Source organism: Fragaria vesca, linkage group LG7 (genome assembly GCF_000184155.1).
Source record: "Fragaria vesca subsp. vesca linkage group LG7, FraVesHawaii_1.0, whole genome shotgun sequence".
In the NCBI taxonomy this organism is placed as follows: Eukaryota; Viridiplantae; Streptophyta; class Magnoliopsida; order Rosales; family Rosaceae; genus Fragaria; species Fragaria vesca.
In genome coordinates, this window is record NC_020497.1 from 1,317,281 (window position 1) to 1,328,342 (window position 11,062).

The 11,062-nt window shown below is 37.9% G+C and overlaps 4 protein-coding genes across 4 annotated transcripts in view; 2 read left to right on the forward strand and 2 right to left on the reverse strand.

Annotated features, from left to right (window-relative positions):
• Positions 1–234: 234 nt before the first annotated feature.
• LOC101311995 (thioredoxin-like protein Clot-like) lies at positions 235–1,587 on the forward strand. The gene is made up of 2 exons (XM_004306457.1): positions 235–540; positions 1,154–1,587. Exons 1-2 carry the CDS (start codon positions 396–398, stop codon positions 1,405–1,407), a joined length of 399 nt encoding a protein of 132 aa, XP_004306505.1. The 5' UTR covers positions 235–395; the 3' UTR covers positions 1,408–1,587.
• Positions 1,588–2,642: 1,055 nt separating this feature from the next.
• On the reverse strand, positions 2,643–7,486 carry LOC101310358 (sister chromatid cohesion 1 protein 3-like). The gene is made up of 13 exons (XM_004308164.1): positions 7,363–7,486; positions 6,825–7,086; positions 6,692–6,738; positions 6,561–6,610; positions 6,392–6,465; positions 5,790–6,301; positions 5,573–5,690; positions 5,355–5,491; positions 4,660–5,246; positions 3,966–4,005; positions 3,814–3,859; positions 3,567–3,687; positions 2,643–2,735 (listed from the first exon to the last, which is right to left on the reverse strand). The coding sequence occupies exons 1-13, from the start codon at positions 7,484–7,486 to the stop codon at positions 2,643–2,645; spliced, it is 2,211 nt and encodes a 736-aa protein (XP_004308212.1).
• Positions 7,487–8,209: 723 nt separating this feature from the next.
• LOC101312282 (60S ribosomal protein L6-like) overlaps positions 8,210–11,062 on the forward strand; it is a 4,519-nt gene continuing 1,666 nt past the window's right edge. The window contains exon 1 of the mRNA XM_004306458.1: positions 8,210–8,248. The gene's annotated coding sequence lies outside the window, so the exon portion shown is untranslated. The remainder of the gene's footprint in view (positions 8,249–11,062) is intronic.
• Positions 8,844–10,806, reverse strand: LOC101312571 (30S ribosomal protein 2, chloroplastic-like). The gene is made up of 4 exons (XM_004306459.1): positions 10,481–10,806; positions 10,267–10,368; positions 9,875–10,174; positions 8,844–9,150 (listed from the first exon to the last, which is right to left on the reverse strand). The coding sequence occupies exons 1-4, from the start codon at positions 10,766–10,768 to the stop codon at positions 9,112–9,114; spliced, it is 729 nt and encodes a 242-aa protein (XP_004306507.1). The 5' UTR covers positions 10,769–10,806; the 3' UTR covers positions 8,844–9,111.

The window sequence follows — 11,062 nt, forward strand, 5'->3', positions numbered from 1 at the left end:
AAGATCATCAACTCCTTAATGGTCAAGTGTGGCAGGATAGATATCCGGAAGCTGTGTCTAGAGCTTTGTTGTTTAATAATGTAAACTCGAGTTGTCGAAGAGGTGTTTTTTTGTAATTATTTCATTTTCGTATAAAAAGAAAGTCTAATAAAATGATTAATTAAAGATGTTATGAGTCATATATTAAGAATCAATGTTAGATGAGACTACCACTTAGAGTGACCATGTATTTTTGCAGCAAACAAGGGCAGGGAGGAGGGCAACATAGAAATTTACCAACCTATCCTCTCCATATGGACCATATCATCTGCCTATAAAAACCAGAGACGCCCATCGTTATCTGTTCATCTTGTTGTGTTGGGTAAAGTTGGGTTGTGAAAAGAAAAGGGAAAGAAATGCCTCTGAAGGTGTTGGACGCGACCATCTCCAGCTTCGACAGCGTGTTTGAGAAATTCAGAGAAGAAGCACCCAAGAATAAGGCCAATTTCATCCTCTTCTTGGCCGACAAAGACCCTTCCACTTCTCTCAGCTGGTGTCCTGGTATTCTATTCTTCCATCATTATTTATACGCTCATATCCGTTTCTTGCCAAACTGGTTAGCTTTATGCCTTCTAGTCCTAGATCAACTTGCTAGTTACTAGAATCGATGGGAAAGTTTCATGTTTGTTTAAATTTGTGTTTTCTCGCTCTTTTGTTTGAAGCACAGGGCTTTGTACACCATTCTGGTTCATACTTCAGTATTATTCTTTCTCACAAATACCTTTGTGTAATTCTAAATCTTATATTCTTGCAGGGAAGGCACATTAGGGAGTATCTGTAATGGTTTAACAATACATTGTGTTTTTACTGGAGCTTGAATTGTAATCAAGATGTTTGCTATGTTTATAAATCAAGTGTATGGAATAAGATAGGTCAGATAAGAAACCAAAGCTACTCCATTCTATGAATGTGAAAATGGATTGTTGGCATTGATCTGTAGTAGTCTTCACACTGGTTGGTGAAAAAAAAAAAATTGGATTACGATTGATTTTATCTGGTTCTTGGTTGGCCGTGTGACTATGCTGTTCATTAACATGTGCTAAGTTTTTTTGAAAACTACTTGGGAGAGGAGGATCATCTGATTGTTAAACTGATATTCACCTTTTTGTGTCAGATTGTGTGAGAGCCGAACCTGTAATCTACAAAAAGCTGGAAGCTGCTCCAGGTGATGTCGCACTTCTGAGAGCATATGTTGGAGATAGACCAACATGGAGGACTCCTCAACACCCATGGAGAGTGGACTCAAGGTTTAAGATCTCTGGAGTTCCAACACTCGTCCGCTGGGAAAATGATGCGGTCAAGGGTCGCCTCGAAGACTATGAAGCGCATGTTGAAAAGAAGATCGACACACTTGTGTCTGGAAATTAAGTTTCTATAATGCCCCAATCTAAAGATGTTTGAAATTTCTGTATGTTGTGCGACTTATTAGACTTCAGCGGGGCATAAATGCAAATTGGGAAATAAAGGCTTGATGCTAGGAACATGTAATTCACAATTTAGTATCAAGGATTTGTTGCAGTTTGCAGTAGTCAATTGTTCTGATTTCTTATGCCAATTCAGTCTAAACTATGATTGATGCAAAGCATAAGCTCATGCTAAACCAGCTGCATTCTTTTCTCTCGCATAAACTGATGGATGAACCCTTTTAATCTTCATATTCTTTTCTGCTAATGGAAAAATGTAGGTTACAATCAAGCATACAAATAAAGTTATGTTAATGTGAATAGATTAGAAATTATCAACAGAAATAATCTGACTGCAGCAGAACTTGATATTTCTTAGCTAGACGAGTCAGCAGTGCCTAATAATTGCGAGGTAATCAAAGGTAGTTCAATAAAAATACCTAATGCATTTGCTATTTTATAAAAGATAGATATAAGGTTAACTGGATTCACTGGAAACATGAATAGAATAATTTACAACCTTTGCTAATTACACATGTGGACTAAACTTCTCTAGAAGATCAAAATCACTTTGCAATTGCTGTACAAACTCAAGATTGAGCTCCCTTGGCAATTCCTGCAAAACTGCAGATGGTGTAAAATTAGCCTGCTTATAGCTACTGATTGTAGAATACATGTCACTGGCATAGCCAAAGAGAAAAGTAAATTGAAAAAAGAGAGAACAAAAGAAAGAAAACTCATGAGTACAACATTATACCCCCATACATTACTGATAGTCATTGCTGAGGTAGTAACCAGTGTCCTTAATCTACTATTAATGTACAACATTTTACTGAAACCGAAGAGAAAAGAATGACGGAGGAAAATAAAAAGTGGGTCTGAGTTCCAAGTAGTACACTTGCAAATGTTTAAAAGTCAACACCTCCCTACTAAGAAAAACTATTAGAATAGTTTATCCAGATTTGATTTAAGCCTGTTCAATATCAACTTCAGCTTCTCCCACCCGCTTTCCCCATTAAGATAGATCCTCAAAAGATAGAACTCTTTTTTTTTTTTGTTAAATTTCTTATCCGAGCAATAGAAAAACATCAAACCCACCAACATCGTTACAACAAAAAGCTCAACCACAAAGACTGCTCAGAAGTAGCAATAAGATCCTTTACCTATATATATGAAAGCCAAAAAGCACATTAAGCAACCTTAGATCTTTGAAAGGGTTTGAGTCAACTTCAAACTAATGTCACCATAAGGGACTTCTTGCTTTACATCAATAAGATCATAACTCTTCAAGACCTGAAATATACCAGGAATAATTACTTTTACTAGTATAAACAGATGACAATAGTTTATGAGAACAATTACATACAAACAAACTCTCCACATTACCTACTTCAACAGGCAGTAAAAGTTTTGCTTTGTTCACAAGCTATGAAAATACATATAACAAACCAATTTCACAACCGACTGAGGGCATCCAACAAGTTGCGTTTTTCCAGAAAAAATGAAAAAAGAAAAAAAAAAAAGGAAAAAAAAAGAGGAGAACAGAATTCTAGCAGGCACCAAGACTTAGAAAGGAAAATGCAGTATGAAACTTTGGCTGCTAACTGCTAAGCCATAAACAGTTCTAGCAAAGTCACTCTTACCATTTATCCTGAAAACAGAAATGACCTTAAACCAATAGATTAGTTAACAGCAAGGTGAAAAGGATATGATGAAAAGAAAAAACACAAACTGATATCAAAATCATACAAAATTTTTTGTTTCCTCAAGGCATAAATTTTCAGAACTTAGGTTACACACATCAAGTGTTCCGAGTTGTATGCATATGTCATTTCAAAGATCAATGATATCTTGTGCATGCTCCACCACAGAACTTCAAGTAAATTTTATGAGTTTACTTTCTATCCAGGACAATACAAAAGAGACCCCATTTTCTTTGACCACATTTAAACCACATGATGCAGCATAGATATTATTCATGAAACAATATTTTGTTCATTCTTGTACAAATGTGGTACGAAAAAATTTAGTCTCTTTGCATTGTCCTGCTTGTAAAGGTATTATTCAAAATATCTTAATTCATTCAAAACAGTAGCCTAACAAAAAAAATGTGGAAAAAATTACCAGTGTTTCAAAGAACATTCTAGCACAAAGCTTTCTTCTTTTTCCTTCTAAAATTTTGTTCAAGCTGAGATCACTAGATAGGTCTTCTGGAGATTGGCTTTTCAAATATTGAGCCACAGCCCTGCACGCAAATGAAAAAAAAAAAAAAAAAGACAACAAAATACACAAGTAGAGATTACATAAGTACCGTGACTAACATTTAAGCATCCTTTACAAATAAAGAGAGAAAGAATAGAAAGAGAAGTACCTGGTTCTGACCGACAATGAATCAACTCCTTCTGTCCCTTGAGAACCTGGTATAAACATACATTTATCATCCAAATAGTGTACATAACATATAGTAGTTCAATTAATGATAAATTCACTTATACACAGATGATATAAATAATTTTCAGTTACCAGCTGGTGTACGATCATCTGCCTCCAGAAACCAAAGATCCTACAATAAAACATTTCAACAAGTCAGACAATTGCTTCATAATTTCACATAGCGAGCATATCACATTATTCATTTCATATTATACATCATATTTATTTGCCACATCATACAGCATTATGTGTTAACTAGTGTGCATATCATATTATTCTTATATGTTTCACCCATTGATATTATAACTTCTACTGTAACTATTATCCTTCAATAGCCTCTTGTGTATTGTATAAAATATGACGACACATAAGAAAAACTAAATGTCTGAAATTATATAGATAGAAAGATAAGCTTCGAAGAGTATGGCATGTAATTGATAAACATAGCTCAGTCAAGGCTCAGTGAAGCACTAGCATACATCAAAGTGAGTTGTACCGAACTTTCTATCTAATTTTTTATTTATTTTTATATAGAGAAAGAGGGAGCTGTGCTTAGTTCAGCAAGCGGATTGCATCATGTTGGAACGAGCCTCAGGTTCATTATATCGAGTCCCTAATACTGTACTGAGCCTTACATCAAGGGAATCCTAAATCTAGTGAATCGCATAAACAGAAAAGATGAACTGCAGAGTGCACTGTTCAACAAAAGAACCAAAAAGTGAAATGGGAAGGCAGAAGGAATGTAAAGAATAAAAATACATACGACCAAATACTCAAAACTTACTTCTGGTTCAGCAATAGTTGACTCAACATTTTGTGAAATAACTGTGTACTCAGGATGTACCCCCTTCTCTGAAGTTGACATTGGTGTTCCAAATTCAGACTCTCTATATCCGGGTGACACTGTTAAATCTGGTGTCTGCAGAATATGAGTTCCACTATTTGTTTCCAGTGAAGGAACTGAAGCTGACCCCATTTTTGATGGGGCAGGAGTATCATCATCTATCATCAAGGAAGCATGCTTTATTATAGGCGAATCGGGTACAATATTGACCCCATCATATTCAACACCTCTAAAGTGTTCAATGTCTTCACACCCATTAGCAGGGGAAAAATGGGATTGTGGACCGTTATACACTGGGGAAGCTTCATTGGCAGGGACAGAGTCTCCAACTCCATGCTCTGGGGAGACATCAGTCGTAAGAGGAGGGAAAGGAGGAAAAGGAGATACTGCAACCCTATCTTCGGAGACCACTTCGGTTGTAGGTGAAGCAGATGTTGGCCTAGGCTCTGGAAGAGCTTCCTCAAACAAATAGGATTTTGTAGATATGTATGTTTTGTTGTAAATGTTACAAAGATCAGAGCATAACCCTGACAAAAGAGAAACAGATTCTCATTATATTTAAAAAAAAAAAAACTAATTAACATGGATAAGAAGAAATAAGCACAAACTGGGAAAGAAAAATAAAGCTTACTTACCAGTTAATGAAAGCTGAAGGAAAGCTTGTTCCTTTCTTAAAACATTGGTCAACTTCCAAATACCCAATGTAGAAGACGGAAGCTTCTTCCTTTTGCGCTTCAAGTCACTGGCATCTTTAATTGTCTTCCCAATAAACCTACAAATTCACAACCTTGTCTCAGTAACCAATACAAGAAGAATGTTGGTCCAATGATGAGAATAATATCTGAATTCATACTTATTAGATAACACAACAGGATCATCAAAGTACTGCTTTTTTCTTTTCCTTGCTCTTGGATGCGCAATAAGTGGCTGTTCAATAGGTGGCTGTTCAATACGAGGTGTTGATTGAATTGCTGCAACAAGAGAGAAACTTTAAAAGGAAAGATAAAGGTGGAGATTTTTATTTTTAAATCTAAAGCATACATTAAATAGAAATAGTTATGCAACCGCACCAAGTGAAACAGATGTATTGATATTCATTCGACCCTCTGAGAATGAAGCAACAGAAGCTGGTGTTCCGGAACTTTGTTGAACCGCTGGAGATGGCCCAATAGAATGTGTACTTCCATCCGTAATTGGAGAAAGATTGGCTTTCTCATTTGTTGGTGGATCAAGTAATTCAGTAACATCCTTCCCATGACTTGAAGATAATAGAAAGGTTTCTGAGTTTCTATCAGAAACTGCATTGCGTTGAGTTTCTATTTCTGGAACAGGACTCAAATTAAGAATTTCTGTATGCTGAGTTGGTCCAGGATCTTGACATCCAAAATCCATCTGAGTCTCGGTTTCTGGACGGTCTGGAATGGTAAAATCATCGCTAAGCCTCCTTTGTGTGTCAGTGGGACTGGGAACACCAGAAATTCCTTGAAAACCTTGAAGGTTTACTTCATCATTATGAATTGTTTGTTCATCTGTCAGATTGACTGGACTATGAGTACCCTGTTCCGGATGTGGGGGGACGGTGCTGTAACCATGGAAACATAATTACTTATTATTCTAGAATAAGAATTTAAAAGCATTCTGTTGATAATACAAAATTCATTAGGAAGCATACTCGACATCCATAGGGGCATCATGTGAACCAAAATCCTCAATTGGATGTGATTGATCCTCCATCATCTGGATATCCTAAAAAGATTACAAGTCTCAATCAGTAACATTGCAATTCCAATACCTTAGCGTTTGAACACTACTATATAAGAGAGCAAACACAAGAAAAATACCTCATCAAAATCTATAGCAACATATGGGTTTGTTGCAATTGGAAATTGTTCTGTAATATAAAATTAAAATATGTTAAGACTTTTATCTAAAAGAAAGACCAAAGAACAAAAAAAAAATTCACTTCAATAACCTGTTAGTGTGATATCCTCCTGATTCCCTTGATGATCGTTGTGAGCCCTGAGGAAACACAATCAGTTGGTCATAAATTGTTTGAAAAAAAAAAAAACAGAAAGATGACAAAGAGGGACAAGTGAGAAAATTACCCGTCATAATCAAAGTCGACACCGCAATCGAAAGCATCAAGGTTATAATTTTCAGGCATTGTGATGGACTGGAGCGGTGCTTGCATTGCGTTCTCTGACAAGGTCAAGTCTATAGAAACAAAGGCCTTCTTAAGGCCATTCAATACGACATTACAGTCGTGGTGAAGATACTCGACTTTCTTTGAGTAAATCCGAACAACCCCTAGTAGAAGGTGGCCAGACATTCTGAGGGCAATAGGAACCTCAGGAAACATAATGCGATCTAATTACCAATTCATATGGAAAATTGTTAGATAATCGATCCAAAACATTTAAGCTTGTATCAAAATCAGCATACAAAACTATCAGCAAAGACCATTAAATATAGATTGTTCCCAGAAAGTGATCAAAAACCCAAATTTGGGAAAAGAAAGAAACAGTTTGAACCCAAAATAAGAATCCCATGGGCGAAACTAAAACCTAAAATGTAATGGGTTGTTGATATGAAGAGAAAGCATGAAACTTTTGAGCAAAAGAAAGAAGGGAAATTGAGACAAACCGACGGTGGAGGGGATATCGGTGGCGGCGTAATGGGACTTCTTGAGACGGTGTTGGAGATGGGCAGCGCACCAAACGGTACCCAAAGGGCCCTTCCGAGCCAATATCGTGTGCGAATAGAACATCCTTCTTTCTTCTTCCACCAGCACCAACAGCGGTTTTGGTTTTCTTTTATGAGAGAGAGAGAGTGAGAGATTGTTTTGGGGTTTTATTTAGGGTTCCCAACCTTTTATGTTTTTCCCAACTTTGGATTGAGGGGAGCGGGAAATATGAAAGGTGCCGCCAACTTTGGATTTAGAAGCGCGCCCCACTCTTTTCTCCACAGTTACCACTCATGCCCTTCACTCTCCTGCCCAACTTCATTATTTATTTATTTTAATGGGGGCTGTATTCGTCAATGTCGTACCGAATTCATTGTTTTCCTTGAGATTTGGAGAATAACCCTATTGAATCATGGATTTGGAGACTCTTGCTCCTATTATTTAATTATTTATTGCCAAAAAATAAATGAGACATTTTCATAAACAAATATGTCATATAAATGGGTATTTACACGGGTGAGAATGAGATAAATAAGTTTAGCGTTGAAATTAAGATGTATGATGAAATGAGCAACTAGGATGAAGAAAGAGGATGGTAGCTAGGGTGACATAACCACAAAATTTGATCATTTTGTCTTTTTAAAATGATTGATCTTTCTACTATGTAAAATATGTTGCCTCTAACATTTCGAAGATATTTTTTCCTTTTGTCCGACAGTGCGTCCAAACGGGACTTGAGGTGGCAAGATGGTGGTTGCACTTCTTAGGCTGGTGGCGGTGGAGAGAGAGAGAGAGAGAGAGAGAGAGAGAGAGAGAGAGAGAGAGAGAGAGAGAGCGGAAAGTGAGGTTGTTTGGTGGTTTGAGATGTAGTCCATTTTTGCTCTAGCATGGTTGCCTTGTTGTCGGACTAGAGCAGCTCGAGTCATGTCAACGGCAAGGTGAATTAGAGAGGTGGTGCGATGTGAAGCGGTATACGCCTGTCCGGATCGATTTCCCGATCTAGGACGGGTCTTCCCTACCATGTCCAGTTGTAGTTGTTGAACGGTGGTGCGCTACCTCCCCGTGGTGGACGCGGATGGTGATGCTATTAAGATGACGGCTGATGATAGTGGCAGGACGACGGGTGTGGATTTCAAATATGATGCAACTTCTTTGGGCATGGTTTATAGATGGATCGTTCTTGAGGTATGCAGAGATGTGCTAATATTGAGGAAACAAAACATGCTAGCAGAAACCAGAACCAAAATGCATTTCATCTCCATTCTACTGTGTTACAAAACCAACAACGGTCATCCGTGAGAAACTACAAAATTGACCTAATACCCACAGCTAATATTTAGACAGAATCAACCAAATTCAATCATAAAGCTTGACAGAGACTACTTGAATACAAATGATGACAAGTGATGCTGTAAAATTTAGCCTTGACAGCACCAAATCCACCAAGTAAAAACCATTAATATTAGCTTCTACCAGAAATCATAGTTACAACTTCAAGGCACCAGTTATCTCATGTGATCTGTTCTATTAACTGGTCAGCTTAAACGAGGATAGACTACAAAACCTCATGTCATGACAACATCCTTGAGATCAGAACCATATGAAGAGAATATATTTTTATTTGTTCTACATAGAAATGGTCTGTCCCAATGTTTGATACAATAGATACAAAACAAACTCTCCCAAGTACAAAATGTTCTGCCAGTTTACTATGCCTTGTTGACGCGAATTTTTTGGCCTTCAAACAACTGCAGTAAACAAGATGTAGTCAAATTAATTCAGTAAGGAAACATGGTGCTCACATAGTTTCAATTATGCACAATAAAGCAGCAACCAAAATTTATCCCAATGAGAACATAACCACCATAGATTATGAGTACAATGTAAACATTAGCAGGATGTAAACACAAGGAAGCATGCATCATGTAGTATGAGTGGGTGTTGTGCTTCATGTACACATTGCTACAAAACAATTAGCAGGAAAATACACAGACAAGAGAAGAAGTACTGATGAGATCTCAAGCATATGCAAATTTGAAAAATAGGCCAGTAATTTTCTCTTTGTTTAATGAAGGAAATCAATGCCTCGGTAATAGGAAAACAAAAGACGGACATCAGTGAGCTTATGAAGTAACAACACTAAGTTAGATAAATTGGTGATCCTGTGTGTGTAGGACTGTAGGGAATGGTTCTACAGCAAACTTGCACACCTTGCAGTATTGCTGTTTCATCGTTCATTACATTTACACCTATACCTATATCCATGATTGCCATTACTGTTTCAACAAAGGTCACACCTTAAATAATATCTTGTATAATCAGAAGTGCATGAAAACTTTATGAACATATAAAGGAAGAAAATAGGAACAAAATATGCTCAAGAGAACATATGTGGGTGCAAGTGTGTATATGCCTTTATAGTTAGATTCCACAGTTCCTCTAGAGCACCACTCACAGCAGTTAGAAACTTACAGTGTTGTTGAAAGATGAGATGGCAGCTTCTACATCCTCCTCTGATGAGAAAGACACGAACCCAAATCCACTAGATTTTGAGGTTCCAGGAACCCGGGAGACCTTTGCACTAAGTACCTTTGCCTTTTCAGAGAAAAGCTTCTGGAGTGTTTCTGTCGTAACACCCTTTGCAAGATTTCCAACATAAACTTTGTGGTGGCTGTCAACAAATTGCGACTCTTCTGCCTGGACAAGTGACAAATCTGGTTGTATGAGGGGCTTCTCGGTTATGTTCACCTTTATCTCACGCCCTCCAATCTCCTGTATTAACAAGGAAATGAAAAACATACAATACGTCATCACCCAGTCTTGAATCAACAACACAAACAAACGAAAGATTCGGAGAAACTTACAGTTCCATTCAGCTTCTCAACTATGGCATTTGCATCTTCAACAGTCCTTGTTGTAACAAATGCGAACCGCCGACTTCTTCCAGAGTACTTATCATACATCACCTGTCACCAAACCAAATCTCAATCTCATTTTACAATAAGGTAAATGTGTTGCTGTTATTAGCAATCTGTAAGATAGATTTAAAGACAAAGGCAGAGAAATTAAGAATGAGACCTCAGCCTTCTCAACAGCGCCATGTTCTTCCACGATTTTGGTGAGCTCGGCATTATCCACAGTCCTGGGAATGTTGCCGATGTAGACTCTCCGGGCGGCCTTGGAAGACGGGTCTGCGGCGGCGACTTCTTCGGCAACAGCGTACAGCCTCTGCAACCCTCCTCTGGAGGCCAGCCTCAGATAAGAGCCCTGAAACGGCGTCGCTTTCAGGGTCAGCCCTGTGACGGGTTTTGATGGGTGGTGAAGGAGATTGGGTGACGAGAACAAAGATGAGATTGTCGTCGCCATTTTTATTTTTAAGAGCACAAAAGAGTGAGAGTGAAAGAGAGCCCACGAAGGAACGCATTATCTCATTATCTAAAACCTCAGGCTCTCTATCTCACCCGCGGGTGACACTAACATTTTATTTTCATTTAATGAGTAAATGGGCCGGTAACAGAAGGCCCAATCGGTCCGCGGCACATATAAAAGGGGTAGATAGTCTCTAGGGTTTTAGTTGGCCGAAGCATTTTGGAGACAGGCAGTGAAAGAGAGAGAGAGAGAGAGAGAGAGAGAGAGAGAGAGAGAGAGAGAGAGAGAGAG

What these genes read in the sequence shown, in the direction of transcription:
- LOC101311995 (XM_004306457.1), top strand. Translation starts at nt 396, where the DNA reads ATGCCTCTGAAGGTGTTGGACGCGACCATCTCCAGCTTCGACAGCGTG. An exon ending in TTCTCTCAGCTGGTGTCCTG is followed by an intron (nt 541 to 1,153) that starts GTATTCTATTCT and finishes TTTTTGTGTCAG; the next exon opens with ATTGTGTGAGAGCCGAACCT.
- LOC101310358 (XM_004308164.1), bottom strand. Translation starts at nt 7,486, where the DNA reads ATGTTCTATTCGCACACGATATTGGCTCGGAAGGGCCCTTTGGGTACC. An exon ending in GGAGGATATCACACTAACAG is followed by an intron (nt 6,611 to 6,691) that starts GTTATTGAAGTG and finishes TTTATATTACAG; the next exon opens with AACAATTTCCAATTGCAACA. An exon ending in CCTGTTGTGTTATCTAATAA is followed by an intron (nt 5,492 to 5,572) that starts GTATGAATTCAG and finishes GTGAATTTGTAG; the next exon opens with GTTTATTGGGAAGACAATTA.
- LOC101312571 (XM_004306459.1), bottom strand. Translation starts at nt 10,768, where the DNA reads ATGGCGACGACAATCTCATCTTTGTTCTCGTCACCCAATCTCCTTCAC. An exon ending in GCGCTGTTGAGAAGGCTGAG is followed by an intron (nt 10,369 to 10,480) that starts GTCTCATTCTTA and finishes GTTTGGTGACAG; the next exon opens with GTGATGTATGATAAGTACTC. An exon ending in TCTCATCTTTCAACAACACT is followed by an intron (nt 9,151 to 9,874) that starts GTAAGTTTCTAA and finishes TGTTTACTGCAG; the next exon opens with TTGTTTGAAGGCCAAAAAAT.